Source organism: Bombina bombina, chromosome 5, assembly GCF_027579735.1.
Source record: "Bombina bombina isolate aBomBom1 chromosome 5, aBomBom1.pri, whole genome shotgun sequence".
NCBI classification, from domain to species: Eukaryota; Metazoa; Chordata; class Amphibia; order Anura; family Bombinatoridae; genus Bombina; species Bombina bombina.
Window position 1 is genome coordinate 573,950,602 of NC_069503.1, and position 15,951 is coordinate 573,966,552.

The window sequence follows — 15,951 nt, forward strand, 5'->3', positions numbered from 1 at the left end:
CGGGAGTGCAATAATTAACCAGTGGCTGGTTATTGCTACCGCAAGCTTGCAGTAGCAATTAGCACCTATATAATTACCCAGATTAATCTCTGGTTAATTTTATAAATCTGCCCCAAATGCCCTCAAAATACTTTCTAGTGTAGTTTATTAAAAAATAAAGATGACAGCATCTTTATTTTTTAATAAAAGTACTGCACTAGGCAGTTTTTAGGGATTTAAAGTTGGTAGGAGTGGGGTGCTAAAAAAAAAAAAAGGGGGGGCACTGAAAAGTGCCTTTACATTGCGGTATATGGGAACTGTGTGTTCTCATAGACTGCATTGTAAATATATATGTATATGCTTATCTATACACATATTAACAAAAATATACAGTATGTATATCCGCATATACATATATATTTATACTTGCTGCCCATTGTTGCACTACTTACCCCCTTTACTGGTGCAAAAGTTCTGATGCCGTCTCTGACGGCATCAAAACAAGGCTCGCATTGGAGCTATCTTGTAATACCAGCGCACATTATCATGCGCTGGTATTACAAACTGGAATGCCAATATCGCTTTCATGAAAGCGTTATATAGCACTCCACTTGTAATCAAGCACTTATTGAAATAATTAAAATTTTAAGATACATGGACTTTAGCAAACCAATGGACATACCAACACACACACATGGAAAGCATTCATATTTTTTGGAGCATGACAGAAGTAATCTGATATATGAAAGGGTATAAAGGACAAGTGTTTCATGTTTACCTATACATTAAAGGGATCGTAAATTTAGGGATTTTATTTTTTTACATAATTCTGTACTATGTGCATAGTTATGTAACAATAGGATGTACTTTTCTCACCAAAAACTATACTTACCATTTTCAAAATACTGCGTCATGGGCTCACTGTCTAATCACTGTCTAATCGCACTGTCTAATCATGCCATTCAACCACATTTAGTGTACTCCTGCACTAGGTAAAGTAGCTGACAGATTTACCTAGCACAGGAGCGGAAAAATTAAGTATAGTACAGAATTATGTAACAATTTTCTCAATGTTTACGGTCCCATTTACTATGTTGATGTTGTGTTGAGGTTAGTGTGGGGTTTGTGGCCCTAAACATTTGCAACACCAGGATATTGATTATATTTTTATGACTATTGCCACAAAATAATGTGTTTATTTGTCTAATGCTTGTAAGATTTTCTAAACTGAAGGTTGTTTGACTGGATATATTTAATTGAAGGTTTTACGTTTTAATTATTTAACACATTTCCTTGAGTGTTTCATGTGTCTTTTTCATATTGTTTTTAATTCTTATGTAACTTTTTTGGATAGGTCAGTCTGATAGTTATTATCCCATCATCAGCTATGGTAGGTTGACTTTTTATTTATTTATTTATTGTAACTGAAAAAAATGTGTATTTTTGTGTGTGTAAGAAAAAAACTAAATTTGTGTAAAACATAATTTATGTAAGAACTTACCTGATAAATTCATTTCTTTCATATTAGCAAGAGTCCATGAGCTAGTGACGTATGGGATATACATTCCTACCAGGAGGGGCAAAGTTTCCCAAACCTTAAAATGCCTATAAATACACCCCTCACCACACCCACAATTCAGTTTAACGAATAGCCAAGAAGTGGGGTGATAAGAAAGGAGCGAAAGCATCAAAAAATAAGGAATTGGAAAAATTGTGCTTTATACAAAAAAATGATAACCACCACAAAAAAGGGTGGGCCTCATGGACTCTTGCTAATATGAAAGAAATGAATTTATCAGGTAAGTTCTTACATAAATTATGTTTTCTTTCATGTAATTAGCAAGAGTCCATGAGCTAGTGACGTATGGGATAGCAAATACCCAAGATGTGGAACTTCCACGCAAGAGTCACTAGAGAGGGAGGGATAAAATAAAGACAGCCAATTCCGCTGAAAAATTAATCCACTACCCAAATCAAAAAAGTTTCAATTTTTATAATGAAAAAAACTGAAATTATAAGCAGAAGAATCAAACTGAAACAGCTGCCTGAAGTACCATTCTACCAAAACTGCTTCTAAAGAAGAGAAAACATCAAAATGGTAGAACATAGTAAAAGTATGCAAAGAAGACCAAGTCATTGCTTTGCAAATCTGATCAACAGAAGCTTCATTCTTAAAAATCCCAGGAAGTAGAAACTTACCTAGTAGAATGAGCCGTAATCCTCCGAGGCGGGAATCCACCCGACTCCAAATAAGCATGATGAATCAAAAGTCTAAGCAAGATGCCAAATAAATGGCAGAAGCCTTTTGACCTTCCTAAAACCAGAAAAGATAACAAATAGACTAGAAGTCTATCTGAAATCTGAATAGCTTCAACAGAGAATTTCAAAAACTCTTACCATATCCAAAGAAAGTAAGAACCTCACCAAAGAAGTCTTAGGAAAACAATAATTCCTCCCTAATGTTGTTAGAATTTACAACTTTAGGTAAGAATTGAAATGAGGACAGCAAAAACCACCTTATCCTGATGAAAAAAATCAGAAAAAAGAGATTCACAAGAAAGAACAGATAATTCAGAAACTGTTCTAGCTGAAGAGATGTCAAAAAAGAACAATACTTTCCATGAAAGTAAATAATGTCCAGAGCAAGCATATGCTCAAATAGAAGAGCCTAAAAAGCCTTCAGAACCAAATTAAGACTCCAAGGAGGAGAAGTTGGCTTAATGACAGGTTTGATACGAATCAAAACCTGAACAAAATGATGAATATCAGGAAGTAACACTGCCTTATCCTGATGAAAAATCAGAAAAGGATATTCACAAAAAAGAGCAGATAACTCAAAAACTCTTCTAGCAGAAGAAATAACCAAAAGGAACAATACTTTTCCAAGAAAGTAATTTAATGTTCAGAGAATGCAAATTTTCTAACGGAGGAGCCTATAAAGCCCTCAGCACCAAATTGAGACTCCAAAGAGGAGAGATTGAATTAATGACAGGTTTGAAACGGACCAAAGCCTGTAAAAAACAATGAATATCAGGATGATTAGCAATCTTTCTGAGAAAAAAGAACAGAAAGAGTAGAGATTTGTCCTATCAAAGAACTAAAGACAAAACCTTATCCAAACCAACCTGAAAAATAATAAAATTCTATGAATTTTAAAAGAATGCCAAGAAAAGTAGGTCTTCCAGACTCAATAATAAATCTTTCTAGAGACAGATTTACGAGCCTGAAACAGAATTTTTTTGCGCCAAAAAAGTCTGCGCCAAGAATGACGCAATAAATTGAAGCATTTTCAGCCCCGCGAGCCTAACAGCCCACAGGGAAAAAAGTCAATAGAAACAATTTTTAAGGTAAGAAAAAAAATGATTATTCAAATGCATTATCCCAAATAATGAAACTGACTGTCTGAAATAAGGAATATTGATCATCCTGAATCAAGGCAAATATAAGTTTAAAGACATATATTTAGAACTTTATAAATAAAGTGCCCAACCATAGCTTAGAGTGTCACAAAAAATAAGACTTACTTATCCCAGGACACTCATCTACATATAGTAGATAGCCAAACCAGTACTGAAACGAGAATCAGCAGAGGTAATGGTATATATAAGAGTTTATCGTCGATCTGAAAAGGGAGGTAAGAGATGAATCTCTACGACCGATAACAGAGAACCTATGAAATAGATCCCATAGAAGGAGACCATTGAATTCAAATAGGCAATACTCTCTTCACATCCCTCTGACATTCACTGCACGCTGAGAGGAAAACCGGGCTCCAGCCTGCTGCAAAGCACATATCAACGTAGAATCTAGCACAAACTTACTTTACCACCTCCATGGGAGGCAAAGTTTGTAAAACTGAATTGTGGGTGTGGTTAGGGGTGTATTTATAGGCATTTTAAGGTTTGGGAAACTTTGCCTCTCCTGGTAGGAATGTATATCCGATACGTCACTAGCTCATGGACTCTTACTAATTACATGAAAGAAAACTGGTTTATTATTTTCAAATTAAAGATGACAAATGAATTACATTCCATATGATAAATAAAATCCAGCAATTTAAAAAAATAAATTAATCTTGTAAATTTGACACACATTATACCCCACAACGGCATATTTTAAAGTACATTCTTCACAAAGCACTCTTGTTTGCATGTTGTTGAAATAATACTGTACTTTGAAACTACTTCAAAATCCAAGTGCAATCCATGTCATCAACTTTGAAAACATATTATTACATTGTTTATAGTTAAATAATTTGTCGTCTTCATTTTTAAGGTGGTATTAAAATGCTGCAATACAAATATCATGGTTAAACTTTAAAGTTAAAAACAGAAACTGCAAAGCACTAAACATATGAACAGTAGATAAATATAGCTCAGACATTCTAGTGACTGGTAATAAACAATTGTATTTTAGTCATCTGAAATGAAAGGGACAGTAAACACCCTATAATTACAACACATTTTGTCCATCATTGATATCTGATTAGAATGTTTTGCACTGGTTGTGTTGATATTGTTTATATACAGAGCAAACAAAGTACAAAATGCAATTTTAAAAAAAGAGAAATGAAAAGCAGTAGTCTTATTTAGACATACCCCATTACTAAAAGGAGAACATAGTTTATTACAGGCCAGGTTTCATGTAATTAGCATCTATAATGACCTATTTTTGCAAAAACAGCACTTAAAGGATCAGTCAAGTCAAAATTAAACTTTCATAATTCAGATAGGGCTTGCAATTTTAAACAACTTTCCAATTTTCTTTTATCATCAAATTTGCTATGTTCTTTTGGTATTCTTTGTTGAAAGCTAAACTTAAGTATGCTCAAACTGATTTCTAAAACGTTGAAGGCCACCTCTTATTTCAGTATATTTTGACAGTTATTTTCTCATTGCTCTACCACTCACAATGCGCACACACACAAACACACACTCTCACATTCTCATAAAAACACACATATATTAACACACGCACATTAATAAACACACAAATACACACACACACACACATATATATATATATATATACATAAACACATACATAAATGCACACACATACACCACTCACATATAATAATTTTATATTACAATCACACTGCTTACAGTTATTTGCTGTCTGATTAACACTCACAGCACACACACATACACACAGACATATAAACACACACAGACATATATAAACGCACGCACATACACACACTCACACACATGTATAAACACATACACACACATGTATAAACACAAACACACACACACATATATATAATCAAAATGTTGGTAGAAGCACTTCTGGTATTTAGATCAGGCTGTATATGCCTATGCTGCTCCGGGTGCACTTCAAAATAACATAAACCTCTTTAGGAAGGAAGTCACTCACAGGGTCTTGTCATAAAAATACAAAGTATTTAATTAACGTTTTGGGTTTCCCCCGTTTTCAAAACAAGTATTCCGAAAATGAATAAATCAGTTTCCGAATTTTCGGATCCATTATTCATATTCGGAATTTTTCATTGTTCTAATCTAAACCGCAGTTCCTCGACATCGCCGACACTAAGTAAATCACTAAATAAAGCTATTAACCCCTAAACCGCTGTTCCCTGACATCGCTGACACTAACTAAACCTATTAACCCCTAAACCGCCGTTCCCAAACATCGCTGACACGAACTATACCTATTAACCCCTAAACTGCAGTTCCCAAACATCGCTGACACTAACTAACCCTATTAACCCATAAACCGCCGTTCCCAAGCATCACTGACACTAACTAAACCTATTAACCCCTAAACCGCCGTTCCCAAACATTGCCAAAGCGAACTAAACCTATTAACACCTAAACCGCAGTTCCCAAACATTGCCGACACTAACTAAACATATTAACCCCTAAACCATCAGCCCCCACATCACAACAACCTAAATTTAATTATATTAACCTCTAAACCTAACACCCTCTAACTTTATCATAATTAAAATAGACCTAAATTAAAGTTACAAGTAATTATTAACTAATTACCTATTTAAAAATAAATATAAACTTACCCGTGAAGTAAAAATAAAACCTAAGCTAGCTACAAAATAACTATTTACTAACTACCTAGTTAAAATAAATACAAACTTACCTGTGAAATAAAATTAAAACCTAAGCTTACACTAAAACCTAACATTACAAAAATAAAAAAACTAACATTAAAAAAAAACTAACATTACAAAAAAAAACTAACATTACAAAAATAAAAAAAACTAACATTAAAAAAAAACTAACATTACAAAAAAAACTAACATTACAAAAATAAAAAAAACTAACATTACAAAAATAAAAAAACTAACATTACAAAAAATAATAAACACTAAAATTACAAAAAATAAAAAAACTACCATAACAAAAAATAACACGAAATTATCCAAAACGATAAAAATGATTCTTTTTTCTAATACCCCGTAAAAAAAAACCACCCCAAAATAAAAAAAAATAATATATAATAAACTACCAAGGGCCCTTAAAAGGGCCTTTTGTGGGGCATTGCCTTAAAGTTAACAGCTCTTTTGCAAAAAAATAAAAACAAACACACACTAACATTACAAACCCGCGCCCCAAAACCCACAAAGGGCATTCAGCTCTTTTCCGGCCCATTAAAAATAAAAAATGCCTATTCTAAAAATAAAAACAACCCACCCAAAAATTAAAAAATCCTGTTACAAAAAAATAACAAACTAAATTATTCAAAATAATAAAAAATATTCCTATTCTAATACCCCGTTAAAAAATAAACACCCCAAAATTAAAAAAATCTATATTAAACTACCAAGGGCCCTTAAAAGGGCCTTTTGTAGGGCATTGCCCTAAAGTAAAACAGCTTAAGGGCCCTTGGTAGTTTATTATAGATTAAGTTTTTATATATATATTTTTTTTATTATTATTTTTTAAAACGGGGTATTAGAATAGGAATAATTTTTATTGTTTTGGATAATTTTGTTTGTTATTTTTTTTAATGGTATTTTTTTTTATTTATTGTAATTTTAGGTTCTTTTTATTTTTGTAATGTTAGGTTTTTTATTTTTGAAATGTTAGGTTTTAGTGTAAGCTTAGGTTTTGTTTTTATTTTACAGGTAAGTTTGTATTTATTTAACTAGGTAGTTAGTAGCTAGCTTAGGTTTCATTTTTATTTCACAGGTAAGTTTGTATTTATTTTTAAATAGGTAGTTAGTTAATAATTGTAACTTTAATTTAGGTTTATTTTAATTATGTTAAAGTTAGGGGGAGTTAGGTTTAGGGGTTAATATAGTTTAATTTAGGTTGTTGCGATGTGGGGGCCAGTGGTTTAGGGGTTAATAGGTTTAGTTAGTGTTGGCGATGTTTGGGAACTGCGGTTTAGGGGTTAATAGGTTTAGTTAGTGTGGGCGATGTTTGGGAACGGCAGTTTAGGGGTTAATAGGTTTAGTTAGTGTTGCCGATGTGGGGGGTGCGGTTTAGGGATTAATAGGTTTAGGTAGAGTTGGCTATGTGGGGGGGGGTGCAGTTTAAGGATTAATAGGTTTAGGTAGTGTCGGCGATGTTGGGGAATGGCAGTTTAGGGGTTAATCGCTTTATTTAGCGATTTAGTTAGTGTCAGCGATGTGGGGGTGCGGTTTAGGGGTTAATAGGTTTAGTTAGTGTGGGCGATGTTTGGGAACGGCAGTTTAGGGGTTAATAGGTTTAGTTAGTGTTGCCGATGTGGGGGGTGCGGTTTAGGGATTAATAGGTTTAGGTAGAGTTGGCTATGTGGGGGGGGGTGCAGTTTAAGGATTAATAGGTTTAGGTAGTGTCGGCGATGTTGGGGAATGGCAGTTTAGGGGTTAATCGCTTTATTTAGCGATTTAGTTAGTGTCAGCGATGTGGGGGTGCGGTTTAGGGGTTAATAGGTTTAGGTAGTTTTGGCGATGTAGGGGTGTGTGGTTTATTTAGTGTCGGCAATGTGGGTTGAGGCTGCGGTTTTAGATCATTTTTATTTCGGCAATCGCCGGCATATTAGTTATGTTAAATTAAATGTTTTTTTCAAATCCTTTCGTTTTTTTCGGATCCATTCTTTATTTATATGAATTATTCTATTCTAAACTTCAGAAAAGAATAATGCATATGAATAAAGAATGGATCTGAAAAAACGAACGGATCCGATAAAACGATTTAACAACTAATTTGCCAAAACAATTTTTTTTTTTTAAACTTAACTAAACTAATTTGCAGAAACGAAATTATTTATTTAACTAATTTGCCGAAACAAAACACAATTTTTTAGTGACTCACATGTCTAATATATATACACACACATGCACCCACTCACATATAAGAGAATTTACACTATAATTACACTGCTTACAGTTATTTGCTCACTGATTTGACACTCACAACACACACATATAAACACAAACAGACATATATAAATGCAAACATATACACATATCCACACACACATATATAAACACACACACATACACATATGAAACACGCATACACTCACAGTCCACATGTATAAACTCACACACACATACAAACACATGTATAAACTCACACACACATACAAACACATGTGTAAACACACACACATATACACACACACATATACACTCACACATATGAGAATTTACACTATAATTACATTGCTTCATTTACAATGCCAGGTCTATTTACCTAACCCTGCACCAAAAAACACAGCTAACCCACTCACCTAATGAATGCCTTATCCCATAAACGCAGCACCACATGTCCTTCCTGTCTAGCCAAGTACAGCACTTGCAGGGCGGGCTCCAGCTGGTGCTTATAAGAGTAAACACCTCTGAGGAACAGGGGGAGCACTCATTGTAACATCGCCATCTGCTGCCCTCTAATAGAAAATTCTATTAAAATATACCAATGGTTTCAGTAAAACTCCAGGGCACCATCACTGTGTGAGTGTTGATCACAAGCATTGTCTGTTGCTGTGAAAATTGCCCTGTTGCCCCTCCCCCTTGATTTTGGCAGACCAGGAAATATATTCAAAATGTTTTTTAGTGAATAAAGCTTGTACTTGATTTTAAAAACATTCCACTTCTGTAAACAAAATTAAATTACATTTTTGTATGCAAATTCGTTGCCAAGCAATGCTTTGCTGCTGATATAATATAAAAAATTACTTTAATATGCATTAATATGTTATTGATATTGTTTGATAACTGATTTTTATTTCCATACAGTTCCAAGTGTACCTTCTACAAGCTTTGGTAAGTTTTTCTCCTGTTAACATTGCACAAGTATGTATAAAAACTAACTTCTATATCACAAAATGTTACTAAAGATAAAAAGCAATACAGCAAGAGTCATATAAGGGAATCTATGTCAGTATATTTATGAAAATCTTAGTAGTTGCTCTCCAAATAATATATCAGCTTATGGCAGGGTTATAATACAAATAATAGTTATCCTTAAAAATAGAAACCCTTAATCGACATGCATCTACTAGAAATCATACAATTAATATAAATATCTGAATTCTTTTATTTAGTTAATATCCATGAACATTTTTGAAATATATTTGTAATAAAAGGAATATGAAATAAATTTATATGCGTTAAAACCAACTCTTAAAATATGCTATCCTTCTTACGAAGCCCAGAAAACTGTATCTTTAAAACCAACCTTTCATTCAGAGCTGCATTTAAAATATTACAATTTACAATGAGATCTAAAATATTAGCTAACAACCCCAGCAACACAATTCTAACAGTGCTAATTTAAACAATAGGACAATCTATACTTTCATTAAAAACATCAGAAATTGTATATATTATTTATGTAAAGACCCAATTCTGAGTTATAACTCTACAGTTGTATAGATAAAACAATTTAGCATCAATGATTTGTTTAACCATACACAGGCTGAATACTAGTAAAATGCAGACTGCCCTCTTTCTTTTTATATATATACGTTACCAAAATTGATAGTTCAGTTACCAAGGATTCCTTGTTTCATCTCAGAAAATATATAAGTACATTTTTGCAATCACTGAGAAAAAGGTAGATCAGCTTGTTCAGAATTAATGTATTTTGGACGCCCAGCAGTATATATCATTCAAGTCAGCAAAATCTGTCCTCTACTCTTTACTGCATTCACTTAAATAACTTTTCACTCATTTATGAAACCATGGGAGTGGCCCTATGAGATCTGACCATCCCATTGGTTAGGTGGGATGTCTATTTGGATTGGCCCTTGGTCACCCTTAGAGTTGAAACGTTTACCATGGCAACATATCTTTTGGACAGTTAAATTCCCTTAACTGTCCTACCAGTATTGGCCCTTAGGTGGCAGCAGATATCCAGACAAAACAATTGCAGCATGACAATACATACAAATTCATTTAACCAACATTTTTAGACAGTGAAATATTTCTTTAAACTATGTAATAACTGCCATAATTTCTTGTATTAATGTCTCCCAATATTAATTATAGGCGAAGCAGCATCAGATCAATTTCCTGATCGTTTTGATATGAAACGTCATGTTTTATATTATTAACATTTTATTATATTAAGGCAATTTAATTTGAGAGAATACTAACAGCGCTACTGTTTGCAATTGGAGGCACACGTCTATAGTGACCCTGGGTATTATCCAGATAGAGTAATTTAAGGTATTTTCAAGTATTAATTTGCAATAGGGTTAATATAAATGCAAATACCAAGAGAAAATATTATACACAGCAATTATCGTCAGAAAAATTAATAGAAAACATGGAAATAAAAATTGCTGTTAAAATGTCATACACGTCTCCTAATATAAGCGTGTAGCCACAAACAAAGTTACAATTAGTCCTTTACCGCTCCGTATTTGTACCACAATTGTTCTTTTATAGTTTTTTGGCAGTGGTTCCCAAGGCAAACAAGATACAAAAAAATGATTACAGACCGCACTTGGTTCAGTTCAGGTTGAAGCTGTTTTGCCGATGTCCACAGCGAGTACAAGGAAGGAGCGGGTGTCTCCTTACAGAAACTCCACAGATCTTGCTTGAATCTGATCAGGTGCTGCTGGTGTATCACGGGGCTTCCACTGTGTGCGTCCCGTAGAGGCAAAAACTATGTATAGGAGAAACAAGAAAACAGCGCATCCACGATTCACAGTAGAGTTTATTCAGGAGACACACCTACATATATAAAATTGCACTTACAAGATAATGATGATAAAAATGCCTGTAGCTCAAAATTTAGCTTGATGGTTATAATCCTGAGCAGTCCATACAGAAGTTTCCTCTTTATGCCGACCAGCAGCTTCCAATTCGACCTCCCTGCTCCGGCTTAAATACAGCAACTTATACAAATACAAAAATTTAAAACACAATATTCCTCATATCAGGGAAATATTGAACACCCAACGCGTTTCCTCTGCTCACAGGCAGACTTTCTCAAGGGACATGTATTGTATGACTGATTCTATTCTCAGACCAAACTTAAACTTTCAAATTTTCCCGCACTCATTACCTGTTTGTGGGAGGGTAACTAGTATACCATATTACCCTTAATACATAGGCACTAGTACCACAAACAGTCACAGAGATGTGCATTCTATGTCTTCACCTATTCCCTAACATAAATAAAAGAGAGAATCACCAGTATGTAAAATATTTTGAAATTATAAAACCTATTACTAAACCTATTAAAAGTACTTTTTTTAAAAAACTAACTTAATCTCACTTATGGTATTTGACCCCCATTTCATATTGCACTTAATTCATACATTTATGCTTCATGAAAATATAAACTTAATAGTCGTAGCAGATGGTAAAAAATAATAATGGAAAAATTAATGTAAGATAAAAGAACCTAATAAAAGATTATACACACTTCCGTATACTTCTCTATTATTGCACCTATTTATGAACATTTGAGAAGTATTTATTTAATTCATGATGCCCTAATTCATAAATGCCTGCAAATCAATATCAATATTCAGGCCTTTTGGTTCCAGGCAATCTAGGCGATGTATCCATTTTGTCTCACATTTCCTAAGTAATAGTAACCTTCTATTTGGACATGGTCCTGGTTTTATCTGCTCTAATACTCTTATAGACAAGTCTTTGTGATTACTGTTATGCACATTATTAAAGTGACTGGATACACTATGCTTGTCAAATCCTGCCTTTATATTTTCAATATGTTCGTACCATCTTCTTTTTATGGTTCTTTTCGTACGCCCTACATATATTTTCCCACATTTACATAGGAGTTGATAAACCACATACGTGGATTGGCATGTTGTTCTACAATTAATGTTGAACTTTTTACTATTATCATAGTTGTTAACCTCTGTTCCTTTAATAATATTGTCACACATACTGCAATTTTTTCTGCCACATCTATATGTGCCTGCTTTCAATTGTAGCCAATTAGATAGAGTTGTGGGCCCATTTGTATTTATATTCCTTCCTTTTATATTTTTCAATTTTGAAGGAGCTATCAGGCTTTTTAGATTTCTATTCTTTTTGAATATTACGTGTGGATTGTTCCCTATATGATTTCTTAGAATAGGGTCACCTGTTAGTATTCCCCAATGCTTTTTTAGTATATTCTTAGCCATTTTTGATCCTTCGTTATATGTTGTAATAAACTTCACTTGTGTATTAATATCTTCTTTCTGTTTATGAACTGAGCTTATGACACCCTGTTCCCTTGGAATTACTAAACATTTTTCTTTTCCTCTTTCTACCAGTTCTTTATTATAACCTTTTTGGATTAGTTTATCCTCTAAAATTTTGGCTTCTTTTAAATAGTCCTCGTCATATGTGCAGTTACGTCTTATACGTCTGAACTGTCCATATGGAATATTGTCCTTCCAGCTTTTGAGATGCCCGCTTTTGGCGTTTAGGAAGCCATTTCTATCTGTCAGTTTCCTGAAATTTTTTGTCGCTACTTTATTATCTTTAATGAAAAAAGTGACATCTAAAAAATCAATAGATTCTTTGTTACTATTGTTTGTAAAATTCAGATTACATTGGTTATTATTCATAAATTTTAAGAACTCTATTGATTCCTCACTGGTTCCTTGCCATATCATTATTATATCATCTATATATCTATAGAAACGGTAAATGTTCTTTTTAAAGGGATTATTGTTCCAGATATATAGGTGTTCATAGTGTGCCATATATATATTTGCATATGAGGGGGCCATGGTAGTACCCATGGCCGTACCCCGAATTTGTTTATAGAAATTTCACTCAAATTGGAAATAGTTGTACTGTAATACAAATTTCATGGCCTCTGTTAAAAATTCCATATGGATATCAGGGATGTTCCAACCCTCACACATGTGTCTAAAGGCCGATATCCCTAAATCATGTGGGATGTTTGTGTAGAGGGCAGAAACATCACATGATATCCATATGTAGTCAGACCTCCATTCCATTCCTTCTAATTTCTGAATTATATCAGATGTGTCTTTGATATATGATTTGATCGTTTTGACTATTGGCTGTAAATACCAGTCTATATATACTGACAAATTACTACTTATAGAGTCTATTCCAGAAATTATAGGCCTCCCTGGGGGCCTATTTCGATCTTTGTGGATTTTTGGTATATGGTAGAAGGTTGGGATCTTTGGGCAGCAATTATAAATAAATCCAAATTCATCACTATTTATTATTTCATTTTCTTTGGCCTTTATCAATTTGTTTCTCAGTATTGTATTGTACTCCATAGTGGGATCCCCTTCTAATTTTTGATACGTAGATATATCATTCAATAGCCTATCTGCCTCATCAATGTAGTCTTGCCTGTTTAGAACGACAATTCCCCCCCCCTTGTCAGCCTGCCTGATCACCACATTAGTGTCACTCATCAGGTCCTTCAAAGCCTTCCTTTCTTGGATAGTGATGTTATCATTAAATTTATGTACAAAATGTTTGGCTTTTTTGTCAAATGCTTCATTAAAGTCCCTAGTTACAAGGTCATTAAACACTCGAATATGTTCACCTTGAGCATGTATGGGATTAAATGTTGATCTACGTTTCAGATTACTATGTTGTATACTGGGTTCTTCCTCATAAGTACTCAAATTTAACAGTTGATCTTCTATATCAGGCTGATCTATTATACATTGGTCTCTTTCTAGAGCCTTCAGAATTGATAGTGATTTAATATCATTAGAATCTAAGATTGACCGATTTCTTGTATATTCATCTTTTAAATAATACCTTTTGAGCGTCATTTTTCGAACAAATTTTTGCAGGTCTATATACATTTCAAACTTGTTGGGGCGAAAAGAACCATAAAAAGAAGATGGTACGAACATATTGAAAATATAAAGGCAGGATTTGACAAGCATAGTGTATCCAGTCACTTTAATAATGTGCATAACAGTAATCACAAAGACTTGTCTATAAGAGTATTAGAGCAGATAAAACCAGGACCATGTCCAAATAGAAGGTTACTATTACTTAGGAAATGTGAGACAAAATGGATACATCGCCTAGATTGCCTGGAACCAAAAGGCCTGAATATTGATATTGATTTGCAGGCATTTATGAATTAGGGCATCATGAATTAAATAAATACTTCTCAAATGTTCATAAATAGGTGCAATAATAGAGAAGTATACGGAAGTGTGTATAATCTTTTATTAGGTTCTTTTATCTTACATTAATTTTTCCATTATTATTTTTTACCATCTGCTACGACTATTAAGTTTATATTTTCATGAAGCATAAATGTATGAATTAAGTGCAATATGAAATGGGGGTCAAATACCATAAGTGAGATTAAGTTAGTTTTTTAAAAAAAAGTACTTTTAATAGGTTTAGTAATAGGTTTTATAATTTCAAAATATTTTACATACTGGTGATTCTCTCTTTTATTTATGTTAGGGAATAGGTGAAGACATAGAATGCACATCTCTGTGACTGTTTGTGGTACTAGTGCCTATGTATTAAGGGTAATATGGTATACTAGTTACCCTCCCACAAACAGGTAATGAGTGCGGGAAAATTTGAAAGTTTAAGTTTGGTCTGAGAATAGAATCAGTCATACAATACATGTCCCTTGAGAAAGTCTGCCTGTGAGCAGAGGAAACGCGTTGGGTGTTCAATATTTCCCTGATATGAGGAATATTGTGTTTTAAATTTTTGTATTTGTATAAGTTGCTGTATTTAAGCCGGAGCAGGGAGGTCGAATTGGAAGCTGCTGGTCGGCATAAAGAGGAAACTTCTGTATGGACTGCTCAGGATTATAACCATCAAGCTAAATTTTGAGCTACAGGCATTTTTATCATCATTATCTTGTAAGTGCAATTTTATATATGTAGGTGTGTCTCCTGAATAAACTCTACTGTGAATCGTGGATGCGCTGTTTTCTTGTTTCTCCTAAGGCAATTTAATACTGCTAATTATTAGCTTAAAATGCATTATAATTTTATCAGTATCCTGGTATTTCTATAGAAATAACAGCCTATTTTTATATTTCCAATAGTTCTGCCTGCATTGTGTTCTAATATGAATATATCATATTTTATGTTTCTAATAAGCCCAGGATGTATGAACCTTCTTCATGCAGATCTGAAATTATGTCTGAAAAATATAAACAATACAGAGGTTATTAAACATTTTTGACTGACTAAATAGTTATCTCCCAAGCTTAGCAAATACCCATGTAATAATAGAGAATTTAGACAATTTCCCAAATTTCTATATTTAATACATTCTGGGGCATGCATTCAGTAGGTTTCAGAGTCACACCATAGCATTTGTTTGTTGGCTAAGGCCTTCACTGCCCTTTCAGTACTCAGTTTTCAGACTTTTTGTCTCTTACTCAAATGTAATGCTGAAATCCTCATAAGATTTGTCACCTGAGTAAGATTCTTAGGTACATTGGGAAGGGTAAATAGATTTTATCTCACATTCCCAAGCAATCACACATATAGTTTCTGAAACTTTGGTTACATTTTAATTAAACAAAATGTTCTATTGTTCTC

The 15,951-nt window shown here is 33.4% G+C and overlaps 1 protein-coding gene across 1 annotated transcript in view; it reads left to right on the forward strand.

The window, feature by feature from the left end:
* Positions 1 to 15,951, forward strand: part of LOC128661561 (inter-alpha-trypsin inhibitor heavy chain H3) — a 173,045-nt gene that overhangs the window by 112,957 nt on the left and 44,137 nt on the right. Inside the window, exons 15-16 of the mRNA XM_053715804.1 lie at positions 1,334 to 1,369; positions 9,188 to 9,214. Coding sequence (XP_053571779.1) covers positions 1,334 to 1,369; positions 9,188 to 9,214 — 63 coding nt within the window. The remainder of the gene's footprint in view (positions 1 to 1,333; positions 1,370 to 9,187; positions 9,215 to 15,951) is intronic.